Below are 26,862 nucleotides of genomic sequence, written 5' to 3'. Positions count from 1 at the left end.
CCAGGTTATACCTCTAATAAATCCTAACAGGTCTGGGACCAGGTTATGACTCTAATGAACCCTAACAGGTGTGGGACCAGGCTATCCAGACGAACGATATAGGCCCGGTGTGTCGTCATGTTGTTGTTTGAGTTCCTCTATCTAACTACATAAAGAGAGACACCACAACACTACATAAAGAGACACCACAACACTACATAAAGAGAGACACCACAACACTACATAAAGAGAGACACCACAACACTACATAAAGAGAGACACTACAACACTACATAAAGAGAGACACCACAACACTACATAAAGAGAGACCACAACACTACATAAAGAGAGACACCACAACACTACATAAAGAGAGACACCACAACACTACATAAAGAGAGACACCACAACACTACATAGAGAGAGACACCACAACACTACATAGAGAGAGACACCACAACACTACATAGAGAGAGACACCACAACACTACATAAAGAGAGACACCACAACACTACATAAAGAGACACCACAACACTACATAAAGAGAGACCACAACACTACATAAAGAGAGACCACAACACTACATAAAGAGAGACACCACAACACTACATAAAGAGAGACAACACAACACTACATAAAGAGAGACACCACAACACTACATAAAGAGAGACACTACAACACTACATAAAGACAGACACCACAACACTACATAAAGAGAGACACCACAACACTACATAAAGAGAGACACCACAACACTACATAAAGACAGACACCACAACACTACATAAAGAGAGACACTACAACACTACATAAAGAGAGACCACAACACTACATAAAGAGACACCACAACACTACATAAAGACAGACACCACAACACTACATAAAGAGAGACACTACAACACTACATAAAGAGAGACCACAACACTACATAAAGAGACACCACAACACTACATAAAGAGAGACACCACAACACTACATAAAGACAGACACCACAACACTACATAAAGAGAGACACCACAACACTACATAAAGAGAGACACCACAACACTACATAAAGAGAGACACCACAACACTACATAAAGAGAGACACCACAACACTACAGAAAGAGAGACACCACAACACTACATAAAGAGAGACACCACAACACTACATAAAGAGAGACACCACAACACTACATAAAGAGAGACACCACAACACTACATAAAGAGAGACCACAACACTACATAAAGAGAGACACCACAACACTACATAAAGAGAGACACCACAACACTACATAAAGAGAGACCACAACACTACATAAAGAGAGACACCACAACACTACATAAAGAGAGACACCACAACACTACATAAAGAGAGACACCACAACACTACATAAAGAGAGACCACAACACTACATAAAGAGAGACACCACAACACTACATAAAGAGAGACCACAACACTACATAAAGACAGACACCACAACACTACATAAAGAGAGACACCACAACACTACATAAAGAGAGACACCACAACACTACATAAAGAGAGACACCACAACATTACATAAAGAGAGACACCACAACACTACATAAAGACACCACAACACTACATAAAGAGAGACACCACAACACCACATAAAGAGAGACACCACAACACTACATAAAGACACCACAACACTACATAAAGAGAGACACCACAACACTACATAAAGAGAGACCACAACACTACATAAAGAGAGACACCACAACACTACATAAAGAGAGACACCACAACACTACATAAAGACAGACACCACAACACTACATAAAGAGAGACACCACAACACTACATAAAGAGAGACACCACAACACTACATAAAGAGAGACACCACAACACCACATAAAGAGAGACAACACTACATAAAGAGAGACACCACAACACTACATAAAGAGAGACACCACAACACTACATAAAGACAGACACCACAACACTACATAAAGAGAGACACCACAACACTACATAAAGACAGACACCACAACACTACATAAAGAGAGACACCACAACACTACATAAAGACAGACACCACAACACTACATAAAGAGAGACACCACAACACTACATAAAGAGAGACACCACAACACTACATAAAGACAGACACCACAACACTACATAAAGAGAGACACCACAACACCACATAAAGAGAGACACCACAACACTACTTAAAGAGAGACCACAACACTACATAAAGAGAGACACCACAACACTACATAAAGAGAGACACTACAACACTACATAAAGAGAGACACCACAACACTACATAAAGAGAGACACCACAACACTACATAAAGAGAGACCACAACACTACATAAAGAGAGACCACAACACTACATAAAGAGAGACCACAACACTACATAAAGAGAGACACCACAACACTACATAAAGAGAGACACCACAACACTACATAAAGAGAGACACTACAACACTACATAAAGAGAGACACCACAACACTACATAAAGAGAGACCACAACACTACATAAAGAGAGACCACAACACTACATAAAGAGAGACACTACAACACTACATAAAGAGAGACACCACAACACTACATAAAGAGAGACACCACAACACTACATAAAGAGAGACACCACAACACTACATAAAGAGAGACACTACAACACTACATAAAGAGACACCACAACACTACATAAAGAGACACCACAACACTACATAAAGAGAGACACCACAACACTACATAAAGAGAGACCACAACACTACATAAAGAGAGACACCACAACACTACATAAAGAGAGACACTACAACACTACATAAAGAGACACCACAACACTACATTGAGAGAGACACCACAACACTACATAAAGAGACACCACAACACTACATAAAGAGAGACCTAAGACAACATAGCATGATAGCAACACATGACAACATAGCATGGTAGCAACACAAGATGGTAGCAACACCACATGACAACACCATATGGTAGCAACACATCATGGTAGCAGCACAAAATGTTAGCAGCACAAAACATGGTACAAACATTATTCGGCACAGACAACAGCACAAAGACAAGAAGATCGAGACAACAATACGTCACGCAATGCAGCCACTCCTTAAATGGCCGAAACTTAAACTTCCTATAGGCTATTGACATAGTTGGTTATCTTTTATAAGGAATGATCTGGATAGAAAAAGCCTAACTCCGGTAACTATGGTAACTGAACATTTATAGAAAAAAGAGGAAAATACTGACTCAGATTTTGTTTTCCTGTGAAAGGAAGAAAAATAAGTTACGTGATCTAATGATTGACTTTATTCGTTTTTAGATCGAGTTGATCAATCTCAAATCTAAAAACCTAAAAAGCTCAATGTGCCATGTACTGTAGGTCTGCAGTGGTGGGAAAAGTACCCAGTTGTCATACCTGAGTAAAAGTAAAGATACCTTAATAGAAAATGACTCAAGTAAAAGTGAAAGTCACCCAGTAAAATATGACTAAAAGTTTTTAAATATACTTAAGTTTCAAAAGAAAATGGAATTGCTCAAATATACTTCAGTATCAAAAGTAAAAGTATAAATCATTTTCTTGTTTTTTTTAATTTACAGATTCCTAGTGGCACACTCCAAACCAAGGGACATAATTTACAAACAAAGGATGTGTGTTTAGTGAGTCCACCAGATCAGCGGCAGAAGGGATGACCAGGGATGTTCTCTGTTTAGTGAGTCCACCAGATCAGAGGCAGTAGGGATGACCAGGGATGTTCTCTGTTTAGTGAGTCCACCAGATCAGCGGCAGAAGGGATGACCAGGTATGTTCTCTGTTTAGTGAGTCCACCAGATCAGAGGCAGTAGGGATGACCAGGGACGTTCTCTGTTTAGTGAGTCCTCCAGATCAGAGGCAGTAGGGATGACCAGGGACGTTCTCTGTTTAGTGAGTCCACCAGATCAGAGGCAGTAGGGATGACCAGGTATGTTCTCTGTTTAGTGAGTCCACCAGATCAGAGGCAGTAGGGAAGACCAGGGATGTTCTCTGTTTAGTGAGTCCTCCAGATCAGAGGCAGTAGAGATGACCAGGGATATTCTCTTGATAAGTGCGTGACTGGACCATTTTCCTGTCCTGCTAAGCATTCAAAATGTAACAAGTACTTTTGGGTCACTGAAAATGTATGGAGTAAAAAGTAAATCATTTTCTTTAGGAATGTAGCGAAGTAAAAGTTGTCAAAAATATAAATAGTAAAGTAAAATACACATTCCCCGGAAAATGACTGTAGGTCTGGTACTGTGCTTTATATGGAGCTCACAGGGGAATGACTCACATGGTAGAAGGAGAGAACATACTGATCCTGCTTGTGGACTGCAGAGTATCGGTTCACATTCTCTGTTTGTATCTAAATACTTATCCTTGGTGTGTATTGCAAAGTGTCTGATGACATCCTGTTTGTGTGTACATACTTATCCTTGGTGTGTATTGCAAAGTGTCTGATGACATCCTGTTTGTGTGTACACACTTATCCTTGGTGTGTATTGCAAAGGGCCTGATGACATCCTGTTTGTGTGTCCATACTTATCCTTGGTGTGTATTGCAAAGTGTCTGATGACATCCTGTTTGTGTGTACACACTTATCCTTGGTGTGTATTGCAAAGTGTCTGATGACATCCTGTTTGTGTGTACATACTTATCCTTGGTGTGTATTGCAAAGGGCCTGATGACATCCTGTTTGTGTGTACACACTTTTCCTTGGTGTGTATTGCAAAGTGTCTGATGACATCCTGTTTGTGTGTCCATACTTATCCTTGGTGTGTATTGCAAAGGGCCTGATGACATCCTGTTTGTGTGTACACACTTATCCTTGGTGTGTATTGCAAAGGGCCTGATGACATCCTGTTTGTGTGTACATACTTATCCTTAGTGTGTATTGCAAAGGGCCTGATGACATCCTGTTTGTGTGTACACACTTATCCTTGGTGTGTATTGCAAAGTGTCTGATGACATCCTGTTTGTGTGTACATACTTATCCTTGGTGTGTATTGCAAAGGGCCTGATGACATCCTGTTTGTGTGTACACACTTATCCTTGGTGTGTATTGCAAAGGGCCTGATGACATCCTGTTTGTGTGTACATACTTATCCTTAGTGTGTATTGCAAAGGGCCTGATGACATCCTGTTTGTGTGTACACACTTATCCTTGGTGTGTATTGCAAAGTGTCTGATGACATCCTGTTTGTGTGTACATACTTATCCTTGGTGTGTATTGCAAAGGGCCTGATGACATCCTGTTTGTGTGTACACACTTATCCTTGGTGTGTATTGCAAAGTGTCTGATGACATCCTGTTTGTGTGTACATACTTATCCTTGGTGTGTATTACAAAGGGCCTGATGACATCCTGTTTGTGTGTACACACTTATCCTTGGTGTGTATTGCAAAGTGTCTGATGACATCCTGTTTGTGTGTACACACTTATCCTTGGTGTGTATTGCAAAGGGCCTGATGACATCCTGTTTGTGTGTACACACTTATCCTTGGTGTGTATTGCAAAGGGCCTGATGACATCCTGTTTGTGTGTACATACTTATCCTTAGTGTGTATTGCAAAGGGCCTGATGACATCCTGTTTGTGTGTACACACTTATCCTTGGTGTGTATTGCAAAGTGTCTGATGACATCCTGTTTGTGTGTACATACTTATCCTTGGTGTGTATTGCAAAGGGCCTGATGACATCCTGTTTGTGTGTACACACTTATCCTTGGTGTGTATTGCAAAGTGTCTGATGACATCCTGTTTGTGTGTACATACTTATCCTTGGTGTGTATTGCAAAGTGTCTGAATACATCCTGGTTGTGTGTACACACTTATCCTTGGTGTGTATTGCAAAGTGTCTGAATACATCCTGTTTGTGTGTACACACTTATCCTTGGTGTGTATTGCAAAGTGTCTGAATACATCCTGTTTGTGTGTACACACTTATCCTTGGTGTGTATTGCAAAGTGTCTGATGACATCCTGTTTGTGTGTACACACTTATCCTTGGTGTGTATTGCAAAGTGTCTGAATACATCCTGGTTGTGTGTACACACTTATCCTTGGTGTGTATTGCAAAGTGTCTGAATACATCCTGGTTGTGTGTACACACTTATCCTTGGTGTGTATTGCAAAGTGTCTGAATACATCCTGGTTGTGTGTACACACTTATCCTTGGTGTGTATTGCAAAGTGTCTGAATACATCCTGGTTGTGTGTACACACTTATCCTTGGTGTGTATTGCAAAGTGTCTGAATACATCCTGGTTGTGTGTACACACTTATCCTTGGTGTGTATTGCAATGTGTCTGATGACATCCTGGTTGTGTGTACACACTTATCCTTGGTGTGTATTGCAAAGTGTCTGAATACATCCTGGTTGTGTGTACACACTTATCCTTGGTGTGTATTGCAAAGTGTCTGAATACATCCTGGTTGTGTGTACACACTTATCCTTGGTGTGTATTGCAAAGTGTCTGAATACATCCTGGTTGTGTGTACATACTTATCCTTGGTGTGTATTGCAAAGTGTCTGATGACATCCTGTTTGTGTGTACATACTTATCCTTGGTGTGTATTGCAAAGTGTCTGATGACATCCTGTTTGTGTGTACATACTTATCCTTGGTGTGTATTACAAAGGGCCTGATGACATCCTGTTTGTGTGTACACACTTATCCTTGGTGTGTATTGCAAAGGGCCTGATGACATCCTGTTTGTGTGTACACACTTATCCTTGGTGTGTATTGCAAAGGGCCTGATGACATCCTGTTTGTGTGTCCATACTTATCCTTGGTGTGTATTGCAAAGTGTCTGATGACATCCTGTTTGTGTGTACACACTTATCCTTGGTGTGTATTGCAAAGGGCCTGATGACATCCTGTTTGTGTGTACATACTTATCCTTGGTGTGTATTGCAAAGTGTCTGATGACATCCTGTTTGTGTGTACATACTTATCCTTGGTGTGTATTGCAAAGGGCCTGATGACATCCTGTTTGTGTGTACATACTTATCCTTGGTGTGTATTGCAAAGGGCCTGATGACATCCTGTTTGTGTGTACACACTTATCCTTGGTGTGTATTGCAAAGTGTCTGATGACATCCTGTTTGTGTGTACATACTTATCCTTGGTGTGTATTGCAAAGTGTCTGAATACATCCTGGTTGTGTGTACACACTTATCCTTGGTGTGTATTGCAAAGTGTCTGAATACATCCTGGTTGTGTGTACACACTTATCCTTGGTGTGTATTGCAAAGTGTCTGAATACATCCTGGTTGTGTGTACACACTTATCCTTGGTGTGTATTGCAAAGGGCCTGATGACATCCTGTTTGTGTGTACATACTTATCCTTGGTGTGTATTGCAAAGTGTCTGATGACATCCTGTTTGTGTGTACACACTTATCCTTGGTGTGTATTGCAAAGGGCCTGATGACATCCTGTTTGTGTGTACACACTTATCCTTGGTGTGTATTGCAAAGTGTCTGAATACATCCTGGTTGTGTGTACACACTTATCCTTGGTGTGTATTGCAAAGTGTCTGAATACATCCTGGTTGTGTGTACACACTTATCCTTGGTGTGTATTGTAAAGGGCCTGATGACATCCTGTTTGTGTGTACACACTTATCCTTGGTGTGTATTGCAAAGTGTCTGATGACATCCTTCTTATACACACTGCTGTAGTCACACTCCTCACACTTAATGATCGAAGGTCCAGCTAAAAATCCTATTGTGGGTTTATTGTCTTTATATGTGTAGTATGACCTAACTAAACACGGCAGGATTTCATAGACACATCAGATGACATACTATGGTGGATATAAACAAGAAAAAGAGAACTAATATAACTGTGTCCGTCAAATTGAACATAGCAGACTGTATCAAAAACAAGCCTGTAAAAGTGGAATATTTTATTGTTCCAGACAAAAGACAGCCAGTACATGCAGTATTGTTCATACATGATAAATGTTTGTGAGAGAAGGAAATGACAGCTTCTAAAAAAGGGAAGTATAGATAAGAGATCAGGAAGGTGTCCGTGCTACAGCAAACACACAAAGGGAGAAGGGATGCTTGACAATGACGAAATTCCAACAAAAAGTCTTACCAAGAAAAACTTCCAAAAGGACTCATTTGAGGCAGAAAACATTTGGAGAACTCAACAAAAAAAGGCAGAGATTCATTTATTATTTGCTCACTTTAATCTGTTGTTCAGGATGAGTACAGGTGACTGACGTTTCGACGTCAAGCTGACGTCGTCCTCAGAGTGACCTGACCATTGCACTTAACTGCTATTTATAGCCTAGTCACCTACTGAGACACAATGTAAAAATTAAAATAACATGACTCAAGGTTTGGGGTTTTCTAATGTAGTTGCCTTGATTTTTGGGGTCTCAGTGACACCCTTTTCACAGACACTCAAATACCCCCAAGGTAGATCATTGATTGTTATATACCACCCTGCATACCACTGCTGGCTTGCTTCTGAAGCTAAGCAGGGTTGGTCCTGGTCAGTCCCTGGATGGGAGACCAGGTGCTGCTGGAAGTGGTGTTGGAGGGCCAGTAGGAGGCACTCTTTCCTCTGGTCTAAACAAAAGATCCCAATGCCCCAGGGCAGTGATTGGGGACACTGCCCTGTGTAGGGTGCCGTCTTTCGGATGGGACGTTAAACGGGTGTCCTGACTCTCTGAGGTCATTAAAGATCCCATGGCACTTATCGTAAGAGTAGGGGTGTTAACCCTGGTGTCCTGGCTAAATTCCCAATCTGGCCCTCAACCATCATGGTCACCTAATAATCCCCAGTTTACAATTGGCTCATTCATCCCCCTCCTCTCCCCTGTAACTATTCCCCAGGTCGTTGCTGCAAATGAGAATGTGTTCTCAGTCAACTTACCTGGTAAAATAACGGATAAATAAAAAATAAAATAAATATATGACCTATTGGTCAACAACAAGAAACCAGATTTTTATTCTTATTATTGAGTGCTACTATTTGCCATTTACCTTGATTTTGACCTTATTTTTACATTGATGTGTCTCAGTAGGCTATAAATAGGAGATACGTGAAATTGTCAGGTCACTCTGAGGAAAACGTCAGCTTGACATTGAAACGTCAGTCAACTGTACTCATCCAAATAAGAAATTCCTCTCTGCCTTTTTTGTGGAGTGCGCCAACTCCTTTCTGACTCAAATTAGTCCTTTTAGAAGATTCCCTTGGTAAACTGTTTTGTGGAGTGATAAAATGCATTTTATGTTCATAACATGATCATTACATCTGATACACGTGTTACACATATACTAAATTATCATGATTGCTAGCATATCAATTGACACTTTGTCACTACATGTAAAACTGATTAAAAGGAAGCAGGAGCAGGAATTGACATGTTTAGACTTCAGCCTTCTTCCTGGGAAGTGGTGACTAGAATTGACTCTCATCGATGTACTTCATGATCTTCTCAATCCAAGGGTCACCTGGATTGGCACAGAAGCGGTTGCTCCTTTTTGTGACCAAGCTGGAAGAGAGGAGACAATATCCGAGTGAACTTCCCTGTGTGTAGTGTGTGTGAGTGTATGTGTGCTTAATAATATACTTACATGACTCCCCTCTTAGGGCAGTCAGATCTGGTCATTTCATATTCCCTGATGAATTCTCTGGGGATTTTTCTTGTGTTAAACGTGAAACAGCATTCTTCAGGAACATTTGCATCTGTATAAAGAGACAAACTGTAATTGCTTCTATAACTTTTATGACATACTATAGACCACAGGAGGTTGGTGGCACATTAATTGGGGAGGACAGACTCGTGGTAATGCCTGGAGCGGAATCAGTGGAATGGTATCGAATACAGTATATCGAACACATGGTTTCCAGGTGTTTGATACCATTCCATTTTCTCCGTTCCAGTCTTTGTTATGAGCCGTCCTTCCCTCAGCAGCCTCCTGTGCTATAGACGGGTTAGCTGACAACGTCACGAAAACGATGCCCGCACTTCAGAGGGGCCAAAGGCTGTGTGTTAGGATTCTGGTGATCAGATGGCAACAATGACAAGAAGCTGCCATGTGGGGAATCGTAAGTGGCTCGTTTCAGCTACTTTTAGCTTGTTCTTGACTGATGTCACGTCTTTGCTAATTTGGCAAAAATCACCTAGCTAGCAAGCTGACCAATAAGTGTAACAATGTATTTTACAAATACAAGTGCAATTTTATTTCTAGGAACAGTTTTTTTCTTTTAGATCACAATGTATAAGATTGCATAAACAAGGGGGAACTGATCCTAGATCAGCACACTTAATAAGTACAGCCCCATATCTCTTCCATACATCCTTAACCCTAATTACTCATGTAAGTCACTCTGGATAATAGCGTCTGCCAAATGACTCAAACGTAAACGTAACACTTAATATTAAGACAATTTTCAGAAGAGAAGGATTGATAGTAGTTAAGAATCGATTCCAAAGCAGGGATAACTTACGGTTGGCCAATGCGGCGGACCACAGGGCTGCTCCCAGGACACACAGAAGAAGGATCAGAGCAGACCGCATGATTGGTTGATGATGAGCAGAGGATGACCAACAGTGTTAACACCTCAGCAACTGTAAAGGGTTCTAAACTCAGGACAGAGTGTTTTGTCCTTTATGATCTGAAGAGGGGAGGGAGGTGTGTGGTTTTGGTGGGGAGGAGGGGGGGAGGGGAGACTGTGTAGGTGACAAAAGTTTCCACATCATCTCAAAAGTAGAGAAGAAGAATAAAAAAAAACAGCAATAGCGGTGTGTTCACAGGAAATGCACGTGGGGTTAGCCCACCACAGAGGATGGCGTGCACAGGTCTTTGTAGCACGCTTTGCCTAAAAACTAAGTATCAGTGTGAAACAAAGTCTGACGTTATTGACCCCCTACTCCCTCTTCTTGGGCTATAAAGCAGTTTCCTGGAAATTATTTGTTCAGCAACTATGGAAAAACAATTGTGACGTTGACCAGATAGAGGCATTCACACTGTTCATTAAGTTGTATATGTACACATCTTTATTTAATAAAACAGTAGCTATACACTGAGTATACTAAACATTAAGAACACCTGCTCCTTCCACGAGACTGACCAGGTGAAAGCTATTATCCATTATTGATGTCACTTGTTAAATCCACTTCAATCAGTGTAGATGAAGGATTTTTAAGCCTTGAGACATGCATTGTGTATGTGTGCCATTCAGAGGGTGAATGGGCAAGACAAAATATTTAAGTGCCCTTGAAGGGGTCTGGTAGTAGGTGCCAGGAGCACCGGTTTGTGGCAAGAACTGCAACACTGCTGGGTTTATCACCCTCAACAGTTTCCCGTGTGTATCAAGAATGTTCCACCACCCAAAGGACATCCAGACAACTTGAAAAAAAACAGTGGGAAGCACTGTAGTCAATATGGGCCTGCATCACGCTTTCGACACCCCGACGAATTGAGGCTGTTCCGAGGTCAAAAGGGGTGCAATTCAATATTAGAAAGGTGCTCCTAATGTTTGGTATACTCCGTGTACACTTCAAGTGAGATCCATTTCCAGTTTTGACCCATGTGCCACTCCAGTTCTCTACAACCAAAAAGGGTTACTTGGAAATGTCACATATAGAGACAATCAAACTGACAATACGAAACAAAGCTTAAAGGAAAATCAGATAACGTGGAAAGATTACATATCATATGGCCTTCATTATTACATTTAATGGTGAGGTCTTTGATTTCTTGATTTAATGGATCTACAACAGGAGACCAATGACATACAGTAATTTATACTTCCCAGGGCGCACTTCTGTGATTAAGGGGTGAGTCTACTTCCTGTAGTTTTTACTGATTGATTATTGTGGCTGGGTCAGGCCAACTCGGACACACGTCTCAACCCTGTAACATTCACAGTCAATAACAGGGGATGTCTTTTTGTCCTTTAGAAATGTCACTTCAAATCACACACAACACATACACACACACACACACACACACACACACACACACACACACACACACACACACACACACACACACACACACACACACACACACACACACACACACACACACACACACACACACACACACACACACACAACACACAAGGGTCCTCAATCAGATGTGAGGGACACCAATATAGTAAGAGAACTTACTCAACAAGACAAAAAACCTAAAAACCGGTGTGAAACTGCAGATGGTGAGAAACAAAAGGAACATGATTGTGCAGAATGCTTTATTGCAGTACTGTGGTATTCACCACATAGGCAGAGCAGGGGGAAGGGGTGCATCTTGTTTTCATAACGTGATCAGAATGTCTACGTGCACAGGGGGGGTGAGGAGATGAAACGACAAGGGGTATTGTCTGACATCCTGTTGCTAAGGCTGGCTGAATACTTCACACTTCTCAGTATGCACTTCGATGTGTGCCAAACAGCCAAAGGGGTCACTAAATGCTTGGTGACTCTGGAGTATGGAGGGTTTAGTACGGTACCTACATTTGATACGAGCCTCACATTCAGAATCATCTACTGAGGAGTTCTCTTTTTGGCAGGTGATGGTGGCCGGCAGACATGAAAGAAGTAGTAGAAACTGTGAACTGAACACCAAACCAAAGCCTCTTTCTGAACGACACCCTCCCATTGATCTCACACATCTAAACCAAGGCTGGTGTGTTCAGAAACATGAAAACCCGAGCTAACATGACTCAGGTCCTTTATCTACATTAATAAAAGCTTTATGGGAAAAATAGAGTTTAACACCTCCGAGCTAAACTTTGCTCATCACCATGAAGTAAGACAGCTTCTGATTGGGTTATAGCACTTACTGAGTGACAGGGATACCAGCAATGCCTCATTATTGATAGAAGGGACAATAAAATCAACAATCTGTTTTCCTTTCTGGAGTCTCCTAAGCAGCTTCTCAATCAAACCGGAACATATGGTTTGGGGGGGGGGGGGGGGGGGGTGACTGAAGTGGATTATATCAAATGGGACGATACCAGTGAGGTTTGTTGTATTAGCCTAACTTTTTTTCTTCATTATAACATAACAACAATAAGAGAGATTGTCTCCATACTAAGAGATTACACTTAAATTAGAAACAAAGACAACAGAAATTCATTACCATGAAAAATGAAAAGTGCAGAAAAAAGGAAAAAGAGGCAGGTGATTTACTGTAGTATATTGATTCTCCTAATCTACCTTAGCTGTTCCACTTTAAACCACCTTAGGGGATGTATAAGACATTAAATATCACTTCATTCCTTTTTTCACACAGCTCATTTCCTCTTTGAAGAGGGTTAGTAAAACATGTGTTTAAAAAGTGAACATTTAACGGCACAACAATTACATCTGTTGTATTTCAGTTGAATCTTCATGAGAATACAAATTCATTGACTACGCCCTCCTTTCAGGTCAATGAACCATTCTCCCCAAATCAACAAATGCCCACGTGTTCTCCTTGGGACCCTTTCCTTCATTGAATGGTACAGAAACAAATAAACAAATGGAACCAACTAGGATTCGGCAAACAAATTAAAAACACATCGAAACCACATCAGTCCATACAAAACAAAAAAGGCTAATGATAAAAATCGCAGCTGACTTGCAGGAATGACCAATGACAACGGAGGCTTGGAGTAGAGGTAGAGAGAGAGGTAGAAAGAGAGAGAGAGGTAGAAAGAGAGAGAGAGGTAGAGGTAGAAAGAGAGAGAGGTAGAGAGAGAGGTAGAGGTAGAGAGAGAGGTAGAGGTAGAGAGAGAGGTAGAGGTAGAGAGAGAGGTAGAGGTAGAGGTAGAGAGAGAGGTAGAGGTAGAGGTAGAAGAGAGAGAGATAGAGGTAGAAGAGAGAGAGATAGAGGTAGAAGAGAGAGAGAGAGGTAGAAGAGAGAGAGAGAGGTAGAAAGAGAGAGAGAGGTAGAAAGAGAGTGAGAGGTAGAAGAGAGAGAGAGAGGTAGAAGAGAGAGAGAGAGAGGTAGAAGAGAGAGAGAGAGGTAGAAGAGAGAGAGAGAGGTAGAAGAGAGAGAGAGAGGTAGAAGAGAGAGAGAAAATAGTGGGAAAGTTATAGAGAAAAAGAGGAGTGAGAAGGAGAGGAGGTCCAGTTGGGTAACTAGTATCCCTGCTATAGACATGTGGCAGAATACAGTACATTCTAGCGCATCTTTCTGCCTGGTTTAATTCTGGGACAGGGGGCACAGAATGTATAATAAGGCCGTGTCACCCCTCACCCCAGTCTGTTCCAGACCTCCAGGGTCTCTGCTCCATGACTCACATCTAGGGGGACCACAGTGGCTGGTTGTCCCCAGCCCAGAGTGCTCTGAGCCTGGGGTAGCTCCGTCCCAGCGAGGGCAGCTCCCTCACACAGCCTGGCCTGGGCTAGGGTCCAGTGTTTCACGGGGTCAGGTAGAGTACTGGGTTAGAGAATGAGCTATTGTCTGTTGTTTTGCTCCTGGATGACCGTTGTACTCAGCGCTTTAGGACTGGACTGATCCACTCCTGCTCCTTCTGTAAGGCCTGAAGAACCTGAGGAGAAACAAGGGACCATGGTATGAAACACAGCATGATCATCATTGGAGTTATATACAGTGGGGCAAAAAAGTATTTAGTCAGCCACCAATTGTGCAAGTTCTCCCACTTAAAAAGATGAGAGAGGCCTGTAATTTTCGTCATAGGTACACTTCAACTATGACAGACAAAATGAGAAGAAAAAAAATCCAGAAAATCACATTGTAGGATTTTTTATGAATTTATTTGCAAATTATGGTGGAAAATAAGTATTTGGTTACCTACAAACAAGCAAGATTTCTGGCTTTCACAGACCTGTAACTTCTTCTTTATGAGGCTCCTCTGTCCTCCACTCGTTACCTGTATTAATGGCACCTGTTTGAACTTGTTATCAGTATAAAAGACACCTGTCCACAACCTCAAACAGTCACACTCCAAACTCCACTATGGCCAAGACCAAAGAGCTGTCAAAGGACACCAGAAACAAAATTGTAGACCTGCACCAGGCTGGGAAGACTGAATCTTCAATAGGTAAGCAGCTTGGTTTGAAGAAATCAACTGTGGGAGCAATTATTAGGAAATGGAAGACATACAAGACCACTGATAATCTCCCTCGATCTGGGGCTCCACGCAAGATCTCACCCCGTGGGGTCAAAATGATCACAAGAACGGTGAGCATAAATCCCAGAACCACACGGGGGGACCTAGTGAATGACCTGCAGAGAGCTGGGACCAAAGTAACAAAGCCTACCATCAGTAACACACTACGCAGCCAGGGACTCAAATCCTGCAGTGCCAGACGTGTCCCCCTGCTTAAGCCAGTACATGTCCAGGCCCGTCTGAAGTTTGCTAGAGAGCATTTGGATGATCCAGAAGATTGGGAGAATGTCATATGGTCAGATGAAACCAAAATATAACTTTTTGGTAAAAACTCAACTCGTCGTGTTTGGAGGACAAAGAATGCTGAGTTGCATCCAAAGAACACCATACCTACTGTGAAGCATGGGGGTGGAAACATCATGCTTTGGGGCTGTTTTTCTGCAAAGGGACCAGGACGACTGATCCGTGTAAAGGACAGAATGAATGGGGCCATGTATCGTGAGACTTTGAGTGAAAACCTCCTTCCATCAGCAAGGGCATTGAAGATGAAACGTGGCTGGGTCTTTCAGCATGACAATGATCCCAAACACACCGCCCGGGCAACGAAGGAGTGGCTTCGTAAGAAGCATTTCAAGGTCCTGGAGTGGCCTAGCCAGTCTCCAGATCTCAACCCCATAGAAAATCTTTGGAGGGAGTTGAAAGTCCGTGTTGCCCAGCAACAGCCCCAAAACATCACTGCTCTAGAGGAGATCTGCATGGAGGAATGGGCCAAAATACCAGCAACAGTGTGTGAAAACCTTGTGAAGACTTACAGAAAACGTTTGACCTCTGTCAAAAGGGTATACAGTAATCCCTCGTTTATCGCGGGGGTTACGTTCCGAAAATGACCCGCGATAAGTGAAATCCGCGAAATAGAAAACTTTTTTTTTTTTTACAATTAGCAACTATTACATGTATACAAATACAGTGACTCACGTGTAGGCCGTTTCGTCGACATTATGGGTTTAGGAGATGTTCGAAATTACAAGATAATTTGGCCAACTTAATGTAAATTTGCCAAGCTGTTTTATGTACGTACACATAACTGCACGAGACGACAAAATGATAGCACAATTCGTAGCATGTTTTGATACAAGAAGCGGGAGTGAGTTTTTAGCGAATCAGAATGCAGAGCACAATGCACCAAAAAAAAAAAAAAAATGCATTATGAAAATCCGCGAAATAGCGAATCCGCGATAAGTGAACCGCGAAGTGGCGAGGGATCACTGTATAACAAAGTATTGAGATAAACTTTTGTTATTGACCAAATACGTATTTTCCACCATAATTTGCAAATAAATTCATAAAAAAATCCTACAATGTGATTTTCAGGATTTTTTTTCTCATTTTGTCTGTCATAGTTGGAGTGTACCTATGATGAAAATTACAGGCCTCTCTCATCTTTTTAAGTGGGAGAACTTTCACAATTGGTGGCTGACTAAATACTTTTTTGCCCCACTGTAGTTATACTGTACACAAAAGACCAGGCCAAGATTCTAGTAGTTCCATCACTTGAGCCTTGTAACTTCAGGTGAAAAACCACGATGCCAACTCTGAGTCCCTCGAACTGAAGAAATGTATGTTTTCCAAAAGGTCATTTCAGTTGACTTCGGGGGGGGACCGGTTACATCCAGTCTGTCATCTCACCTGTGCCCATTTCCTGTTCTTGCTGGTCATGTGGACAGCGTGGATGTGCGAGAACAACTGATCGGGGGGGATGTGGTCGGGTAAGCGGGTGAGGAACTGGGCGTTGTGGATGAAGTCCATGCGGGTCAACACGTCCTCGTACAGGCGCAGGATTCCCAGGGCCACCCGGAACAGGAACTCATCTCCGTCACGACAGAACACATCCCACACCCGACACGCCAGGTCCAACGGCAGTGACTTACTGTACAGGGTGAAGATCCTACAGGGAATGAGCGAGAGAGGAGACACCAAAAAATATCTTCATTTGGATACAACTTTCCATACTGAAACATTGAGGTACAAAGGAGCCAAGTGTTTGAGAGATTACAGACGCCTGGTGTTATTTTCACACATTCATGGACGTGCGTAGTCAATGGAGACAAACACACCAAGCATACACAGATAAGCCCACAGTTATATGCAAAACACTTAACAATGAGCCTGGTCTGAGAAACAGACTAAGGACAAAGACATATGAACAGAAAATGTCTGTAAACCAGCACATTTCCAAAGTAACTGCAACCGTCTTCTCCTGGGAGACTTTAGTATGGGTCACTAGATTATGATATTTCTGATGTGCAGGGCTGCTATCTTGCCTTCCATCTCCCCTCATCTCTCCTTCAGTGTATAAATAACTGATGTGTGAAAACAGGGCGCCCTTCACTGCGCTGTGCTGAGAGTAGGGGGTCGATGTGACCGTCTATACAACCCACTTATACATCCTGTCTTCTCAGTAACACGGCAACAATCTAAAGAGCACAAATACAACAGGAAAAAAAAGCACCTACAACATGTCAATATTGTAATCATATCGTTATTCACGTTCGTAATTGGTACCAGATCTTTGATTTCATTCAGTCTATACCCATTAGTTAACTGAGAAAAACAATTGAGAGAGGGAGTGAAAGAGGGAGAAAGAGAGGGAGTCTCACCAGTCGATTAAATAAATATCGGGGGTCAAGTTATTTTCCTTGAAATGTGCAAACAGCTTAGGGAGGTTTTCATCAAAGAAAACTTCAAAAGCCGCAAAGTAGGTCAACATCTGAGGAGAGAAGAAACAACGGAGTCAGATATATAGACCACACTGCCCTGACACCACTATCAGTCAGATATATAGACCACACTGCCCTGACACCACTATCAGTCAGATATATAGACCACACTTCCCTGACACCACTATCAGTCAGATATATAGACCACACTGCCCTGACACCACTATCAGCCAGATATATAGACCACACTGCCCTGACACCACTATCAGTCAGATATATAGACCACACTGCCCTGACACCACTATCAGTCAGATATATAGACCACACTGCCCTGACACCACTATCAGTCAGATATATAGACCACACTGCCCTGACACCACTATCAGTCAGATATATAGACCACACTTCCCTGACACCACTATCAGTCAGATATATAGACCACACTGCCCTGACACCACTATCAGTCAGATATATAGACCACACTGTCCTGACACCACTATCAGTCAGATATATAGACCACACTTCCCTGACACCACTATCAGTCAGATATATAGACCACACTGTCCTGACACCACTATCAGTCAGATATATAGACCACACTTCCCTGACACCACTATCAGTCAGATATATAGACCACACTGCCCTGACACCACTATCAGTCAGATATATAGACCACACTGTCCTGACACCACTATCAGTCAGATATATAGACCACACTTCCCTGACACCACTATCAGTCAGATATATAGACCACACTGTCCTGACACCACTATCAGTCAGATATATAGACCACACTTCCCTGACACCACTATCAGTCAGATATATAGACCACACTGCCCTGACACCACTATCAGTCAGATATATAGACCACACTGTCCTGACACCACTATCAGTCAGATATATAGACCACACTTCCCTGACACCACTATCAGTCAGATATATAGACCACACTGTCCTGACACCACTATCAGTCAGATATATAGACCACACTTCCCTGACACCACTATCAGTCAGATATATAGACCACACTACCCTGACACCACTATCAGCCAGATATATAGACCACACTGCCCTGACACCACTATCAGTCAGATATATAGACCACACTTCCCTGACACCACTATCAGTCAGATATATAGACCACACTGTCCTGACACCACTATCAGTCAGATATATAGACCACACTTCCCTGACACCACTATCAGTCAGATATATAGACCACACTATCAGTCAGATATATAGACCACACTTCCCTGACACCACTATCAGTCAGATATATAGACCACACTTCCCTGACACCACTATCAGTCAGATATATAGACCACACTATCAGTCAGATATATAGACCACACTATCAGTCAGATATATAGACCACACTTCCCTGGCACCACTATCAGTCAGATATATAGACCACACTGCCCTGACACCACTATCAGTCAGATATATAGACCACACTTCCATGACACCACTATCAGTCAGATATATAGACCACACTATCAGTCAGATATATAGACCACACTGCCCTGACACCACTATCAGTCAGATATATAGACCACACTGCCCTGACACCACTATCAGCCAGATATATAGACCACACTGCCCTGACACCACTATCAGTCAGATATATAGACCACACCGCCCTGACACCACTATCAGTCAGATATATAGACCACACTATCAGTCAGATATATAGACCACACCTCCCTGACACCACTATCAGTCAGATATATAGACCACACTATCAGTCAGATATATAGACCACACTTCCCTGACACCACTATCAGTCAGATATATAGACCACACTGCCCTGACACCACTATCAGTCAGATATATAGACCACACTATCAGTTAGATATATAGACCACACTTCCATGACACCACTATCAGTCAGATATATAGACCACACTACCCTGACACCACTATCAGCCAGATATATAGACCACACTTCCCTGACACCACTATCAGTCAGATATATAGACCACACTGCCCTGATACCACTATCAGTCAGATATATAGACCACACTGCCCTGACACCACTATCAGTCAGATATATAGACCACACTATCAGTCAGATATATAGACCACACTGCCCTGACACCACTATCAGTCAGATATATAGACCACACTGCCCTGATACCACTATCAGTCAGATATATAGACCACACTGCCCTGACACCACTATCAGTCAGATATATAGACCACACTATCAGTCAGATATATAGACCACACTTCCCTGACACCACTATCAGTCAGATATATAGACCACACTTCCCTGACACCACTATCAGTCAGATATATAGACCACACTATCAGTCAGATATATAGACCACACTGCCCTGACACCACTATCAGTCAGATTTATAGACCACACTGCCCTGACACCACTATCAGTCAGATATATAGACCACACTTCCCTGACACCACTATCAGTCAGATATATAGACCACACTATCAGTCAGATATATAGACCACACTTCCCTGACACCACTATCAGTCAGATATATAGACCACACTTCCCTGACACCACTATCAGTCAGATATATAGACCACACTGCCCTGACACCACTATCAGTCAGATATATAGACCACACTGCCCTGACACCACTATCAGTCAGATATATAGACCACACTGCCCTGACACCACTATCAGTCAGATATATAGACCACACTTCCCTGACACCACTATCAGTCAGATATATAGACCACACTGCCCTGACACCACTATCAGTCAGATATATAGACCACACTGCCCTGACACCACTATCAGTCAGATATATAGACCACACTGCCCTGACACCACTATCAGTCAGATATATAGACCACACTATCAGTCAGATATATAGACCACACTGCCCTGACACCACTATCAGTCAGATATATAGACCACATCGCCCTGACACCACTATCAGTCAGATATATAGACCACACTGCCCTGACACCACTATCAGTCAGATATATAGACCACACTTCCCTGACACCACTATCAGTCAGATATATAGACCACACTGCCCTGACACCACTATCAGTCAGATATATAGACCACACTGCCCTGACACCACTATCAGTCAGATATATAGACCACACTGCCCTGACACCACTATCAGTCAGATATATAGACCACACTGCCCTGACACCACTATCAGTCAGATATATAGACCACACTTCCCTGACACCACTATCAGTCAGATATATAGACCACACTATCAGTCAGATATATAGACCATACCGCCCTGACACCACTATCAGTCAGATATATAGACCACACTGCCTTGACACCACTATCAGTCAGATATATAGACCACACTGCCCTGACACCACTATCAGTCAGATATATAGACCACACTGCCCTGACACCACTATCAGTCAGATATATAGACCACACCGCCCTGACACCACTATCAGTCAGATATATAGACCACACTATCAGTCAGATATATAGACCACACCTCCCTGACACCACTATCAGTCAGATATATAGACCACACTATCAGTCAGATATATAGACCACACTGCCCTGACACCACTATCAGTCAGATATATAGACCACACTATCAGTCAGATATATAGACCACACTGCCCTGACACCACTATCAGTCAGATATATAGACCACACTGCCCTGACACCACTATCAGTCAGATATATAGACCACACTTCCCTGACACCACTATCAGTCAGATATATAGACCACACTGCCCTGACACCACTATCAGTCAGATATATAGACCACACTATCAGTCAGATATATAGACCACACTGCCCTGACACCACTATCAGTCAGATATATAGACCACACTGCCCTGACACCACTATCAGTCAGATATATAGACCACACTGCCCTGACACCACTATCAGTCAGATATATAGACCACACTTCCCTGACACCACTATCAGTCAGATATATAGACCACACTGCCCTGACACCACTATCAGTCAGATATATAGACCACACTATCAGTCAGATATATAGACCACACTTCCCTGACACCACTATCAGTCAGATATATAGACCACACTCCCTGACACCACTATCAGTCAGATATATAGACCACACTGCCCTGACACCACTATCAGTCAGATATATAGACCACACTGCCCTGACACCACTATCAGTCAGATATATAGACCACACTTCCCTGACACCACTATCAGTCAGATATATAGACCACACTGCCCTGACACCACTATCAGTCAGATATATAGACCACACTATCAGTCAGATATATAGACCACACTTCCCTGACACCACTATCAGTCAGATATATAGACCACACTCCCTGACACCACTATCAGTCAGATATATAGACCACACTGCCCTGACACCACTATCAGTCAGATATATAGACCACACTGCCCTGACACCACTATCAGTCAGATATATAGACCACACTACCCTGACACCACTATCAGTCAGATATATAGACCACACTGCCCTGACACCACTATCAGTCAGATATATAGACCACACTATCAGTCAGATATATAGACCACACTGCCCTGACACCACTATCAGTCAGATATATAGACCACACTGCCCTGACACCACTATCAGTCAGATATATAGACCACACTTCCCTGACACCACTATCAGTCAGATATATAGACCACACTGCCCTGACACCACTATCAGTCAGATATATAGACCACACTACCCTGACACCACTATCAGTCAGATATATAGACCACACTGCCCTGACACCACTATCAGTCAGATATATAGACCACACTATCAGTCAGATATATAGACCACACTGCCCTGACACCACTATCAGTCAGATATATAGACCACACTGCCCTGACACCACTATGATACTATCAGCCAGATGTTGTAGCAACATAGTAACACATGTTTACAGTTGTGAACAGTGTTCTAAGTGCTATGAGTGCAGTGGTGTATTGTTCAAATCCCTGCTAACACGGTGTGCAAGCTTTTAATCCAACCCAGCACAAACACAAAAAAACTGTCTGTCTGTGTCTGTGCGTGTGTGTGTCTGTCTGCACTGTACTCACAAGGCTGTGGTCCACTCTGAAGAAGGCCATCTGACAGGGCTTGTTCAGGAGGTTGGCGAAAGCTATGAAGGCGTCTGCCGTGTCCAGGTTGAGGATCAGCACCGCCGCGATGAACGACATACCCTGAACCTGAACACACCGGGACTGATGTTACCTATGAAAGTAGTGATGTTACCTGCTACCCTAGCCGCGTTGACCCCTGCTACGCTACCCTAGCCACGTTGGCTCCTGCTACGGTACCCTAGCCACGTTGACCCCTGCTACGGTACCCTAGCCACGTTGACCCCTGCTACGGTACCCTAGACACGTTGACCCCTGCTACGGTACCCTAGCCACGTTGACCCCTGCTACGGTACCCTAGCCACGTTGACCCCTGCTACGGTACCCTAGCCACGTTGACTCCTGCTACGGTACCCTAGACACGTTGACCCCTGCTACGGTACCCTAGCCACGTTGACCCCTGCTACGGTACCCTAGCCACGTTGACCCCTGCTACGGTACCCTAGCCACGTTGACCCCTGCTACGGTACCCTAGCCACGTTGACCCCTGCTACGGTACCCTAGCCACGTTGACCCCTGCTACGGTACCCTAGACACGTTGACCCCTGCTACGGTACCCTAGCCACGTTGACCCCTGCTACGGTACCCTAGCCACGTTGACCCCTGCTACGGTACCCTAGCCACGTTGACCCCTGCTACGGTACCCTAGCCACGTTGACCCCTGCTACGGTACCCTAGACACGTTGACCCCTGCTACGCTACCCTAGCCACGTTGACCCCTGCTACGCTACCCTAGCCACGTTGACCCCTGCTACGGTACCCTAGCCACGTTGACCCCTGCTACGGTACCCTAGCCACGTTGACCCCTGCTACGGTACCCTAGACACGTTGACCCCTGCTACGGTACCCTAGCCACGTTGACTCCTGCTACGGTACCCTAGCCACGTTGACCCCTGCTACGGTACCCTAGCCACGTTGACCCCTGCTACGGTACCCTAGCCACGTTGACTCCTGCTACGGTACCCTAGCCACGTTGACTCCTGCTACGGTACCCTAGCCACGTTGACCCCTGCTACGGTACCCTAGCCGCGTTGACCCCTGCTACGGTACCCTAGCCACGTTGACTCCTGCTACGGTACCCTAGCCACGTTGACTCCTGCTATGGTACCCTAGCCGCGTTGACTCCTGCTACGGTACCCTAGCCACGTTGACCCCTGCTACGGTACCCTAGCCGCGTTGACCCCTGCTACGGTACCCAATACACGTTGACTCCTGCTACGGTACCCTAGCCACGTTGACTCCTGCTACGCTACCCTAGCCACGTTGACCTCTGCTACGGTACCCTAGCCGCGTTGACCCCTGCTACGGTACCCAATACACGTTGACCCCTGCTACGGTACCCTAGCCGCGTTGACCCCTGCTACGGTACCCAATACACGTTGACTCCTACGGTACCCTAGACACGTTGACTCCTACGGTACCCTAGACACGTTGACTCCTACGGTACCCTAGACACGTTGACTCCTGCTACAGTACCCTAGACATGTTGATCAACTGCATGTCAGTACTGTGAACACAGAGGGAGGAGAGTGAGGTTTATTATTAGTAGTGGGGTGGTGTTGGGGGCATTTACTGGTTATGGCTGGTGTTACCGGCTGATGTTACCGGCTGGTGCTACAAGGACTAGTACTAATGCGAAGGGGAAAAAACGTTTCTATAATAACACTTAAAGGTAGACTCCGCGAGATGATGTAGATGCAAAGTAAACAGCAGTATTGGGTCAATTTCCACAACTACTAAAGAGCTTTGAAGCACGAGGCTAAACTTCTCAGCTGTTTTGGTCGGGTAGCTACCACGTTGTAGCAGGGTGACGCACACCTGTGCACGTTAGAATACTCTGTGTGACTGTTAGAGAGCAAAGTCATGCATCGCGCTCATCCCAATATCTTTGGTACTTCCTGCCGAAACATCATTTCACAGAGTCTACTTTTAACTTAAATTCTCCATCTTTCAGGATATTCCTTGGAGACAGTCATATTGACATAAGGTTAGTCCAGGAAGTGGAGACATTTCTCTATAAAAACACGGTGAGCTGTTTCTCAGCATGGCTGTGGTGAGGTGGAGGTGTAAAAGCCACAGTGTATCTCCAGCAGAGCACACTGACACCACATACTGGAAACTCATTTCATCAGACATCAAAACCAGCCAAAGTGGATCTCAGTAATGGAGTAGTTCTACTGTGTTCAAGGTTCAGAGAGAATGAGGACTTATTGATGACGGATGGAATCAAAAGAGAAAACCGGTTACGTCAGTGCTGCATTGGAATACACAGATGTAAGCACGCAAACACCCACCTACAAACACACAAACACCCACACACACGCAAACACCCACAAACACACAAACACCCACACACACACTAACACCCACACACACACAAACACCCACACACGAAGCAAAAGTGCCAGGTGGGGTGGTCAAATGTATCAGAGGTATGAGTCATCCTGATGGAGTAATGGAGGCCTGCCACTCATCTCTCTCCCCCTCCCTGGTGGCCTGCCGCCCGTCTCTCCCTCCCCACGGAGGCCTGCCGCCCGTCTCTCCATGGAGGCCTGGTGCTCGCCTCTCCCCCACTACACATACTGGCTGTTTACATAGAGTAGTGTCCCAAATTGCATTCTATTCCCTAGATAGTGCACTACTTTGACCAGTAGCGATATGGCTCTAGTTGAAAGTAGTGCACTGTCTAGGGAATGGGGCAGCATTTGGAAATTACACGTAGGCTAACGTAGGACTCCGAGCCAGTCCGTTTATAGCCCAAGGTCCAATGTGTTTCTATCACCTTCCACCATAGGACACAGAGAGAAGCAATGGTTTCTGATAAAACGGTCATCATTTGGCCTTAAGGACCCTTGTGCTTCCAAAGAAAAGCACCAATATATATATCACTATTCAGGGCCATTACCACTGATACACACGAAGGCCGACGAGGAACTCATCAAGTGTGTGAGCTTATGAAATGAAGCCGGAACGTACGTGTCTGTGTGTGTGTGTGTGTGTGTGTGCTACTACTACTACTTACGTAGCCCACGTCTGGCCTATAGCAGGTGTACGCTCCTAGAATGCTGTGCAGCACGTCGTAGTACGGACCTCCCTGTCGAAACACAGGTGATATTTTAACTACACTACACTCAATTAGCATTTGGTAGCATTAACTTTAAATAGTTTAACTTGGGTCAAATGCTTCGGATAGCCTTCCACAAGCTTCCCACAGTAAGTTGGGTGAATTTTGGCCCATTCCTCCTGACAGAGCTGGTGTAAGGTTTGTAGGCCTCCTTGCTCGCACACGCTTTTTCAGTTCTGCCTACTAATTTTCTATAGGATTGAGGTCAGGGCTTTGTGATGGCCACTCCAAGACCCATTTGCGTCCAAGCTTTAACTTCCTGACTGATGTCTTGAGATGTTGCTTCAATATATCCACATAAATGTCCTCCCTCATGATGCCATCTATTTTGTGAAGTGCACCAGTCCCTACTGCAGCAAAGCACACCCACAACATGATGCTGCCACCCAGTGATTCACAGTTGGGATGGTGTTCTTCGGCTTGCAAGCCTCCCCCTTTTTCTTCCAAACATTACGTTGGTCATTATGGTCAAAGAGTTCTATTTTTGTTTCATCAGACCAGAGGACATTTCACCAAAAATTACGATCTTTGTCCCCATGTGCAGTTGCAAACCGTAGTCTGGCTTTTTTATGGCGGTTTTGGAGCAGTGGCTTCTTCCTTGCTGAGCGGCCTTTCAGGTTATGTTGATATAGGACTCGTTTTACTGTGGATATAGATACTTTTGTACCTGTTTCCTCCAGCATCTTCACAAGGTCCTTTGCTGTTGTTCTGAGATTGATTTGCACTTTTCTCACCAAAGTATGTTCATCTCTAGAAGACAGAACGTGTTTGTACAGATGGACATGGTACATTCAGACATTTGGAAATTGCTCCCAAGGATGAACCAGACTTGTGGAGGTCTACAATTTTTTTTCTGAGGTCTTGGCTGATGTATTTTGATTTTCCCATGAT

At 43.7% G+C, this 26,862-nt stretch overlaps 2 protein-coding genes across 2 annotated transcripts; both read right to left on the bottom strand.

Moving 5' to 3' along the window:
* Window positions 1-9,241: 9,241 nt before the first annotated feature.
* Window positions 9,242-10,603, bottom strand: LOC139534657 (C-C motif chemokine 3-like). Its single transcript, XM_071333970.1, has 3 exons — window positions 10,446-10,603; window positions 9,569-9,680; window positions 9,242-9,486 (listed from the first exon to the last, which is right to left on the bottom strand). The coding sequence occupies exons 1-3, from the start codon at window positions 10,513-10,515 to the stop codon at window positions 9,393-9,395; spliced, it is 276 nt and encodes a 91-aa protein (XP_071190071.1). The 5' UTR covers window positions 10,516-10,603; the 3' UTR covers window positions 9,242-9,392.
* A 1,577-nt stretch (window positions 10,604-12,180) lies between these two features.
* On the bottom strand, window positions 12,181-25,989 carry LOC139533363 (TBC1 domain family member 14-like). The gene is made up of 5 exons (XM_071331408.1): window positions 25,870-25,989; window positions 22,788-22,916; window positions 17,720-17,829; window positions 16,749-17,007; window positions 12,181-14,480 (listed from the first exon to the last, which is right to left on the bottom strand). The coding sequence occupies exons 1-5, from the start codon at window positions 25,987-25,989 to the stop codon at window positions 14,424-14,426; spliced, it is 675 nt and encodes a 224-aa protein (XP_071187509.1). The 3' UTR covers window positions 12,181-14,423.
* Window positions 25,990-26,862: the final 873 nt, after the last annotated feature.

This window comes from Salvelinus alpinus, chromosome 11 (genome assembly GCF_045679555.1).
Source record: "Salvelinus alpinus chromosome 11, SLU_Salpinus.1, whole genome shotgun sequence".
NCBI classification, from domain to species: domain Eukaryota; kingdom Metazoa; phylum Chordata; class Actinopteri; order Salmoniformes; family Salmonidae; genus Salvelinus; species Salvelinus alpinus.
The sequence above is the reverse complement of the archived record's forward strand: the minus strand, read 5'-3'. Positions and strand labels throughout refer to the sequence as shown.

Bases quoted from the DNA above. Each gene is read 5' to 3' on its own strand.
- LOC139534657 (XM_071333970.1), bottom strand. From the start codon at position 10,515: ATGCGGTCTGCTCTGATCCTTCTTCTGTGTGTCCTGGGAGCAGCCCTG. The intron at 9,681-10,445 runs GTAAGTTATCCC...CTCTTTATACAG, and splicing joins GTCCGCCGCATTGGCCAACC to ATGCAAATGTTCCTGAAGAA. The intron at 9,487-9,568 runs GTAAGTATATTA...CCTCTCTTCCAG, and splicing joins TGCCCTAAGAGGGGAGTCAT to CTTGGTCACAAAAAGGAGCA.
- LOC139533363 (XM_071331408.1), bottom strand. From the start codon at position 25,989: ATGCTAATTGAGTGTAGTGTAGTTAAAATATCACCTGTGTTTCGACAG. The intron at 22,917-25,869 runs GTAAGTAGTAGT...CGGTGTGTTCAG, and splicing joins ATAGGCCAGACGTGGGCTAC to GTTCAGGGTATGTCGTTCAT. The intron at 17,008-17,719 runs GTGAGACTCCCT...CATTCCCTGTAG, and splicing joins GATATTTATTTAATCGACTG to GATCTTCACCCTGTACAGTA.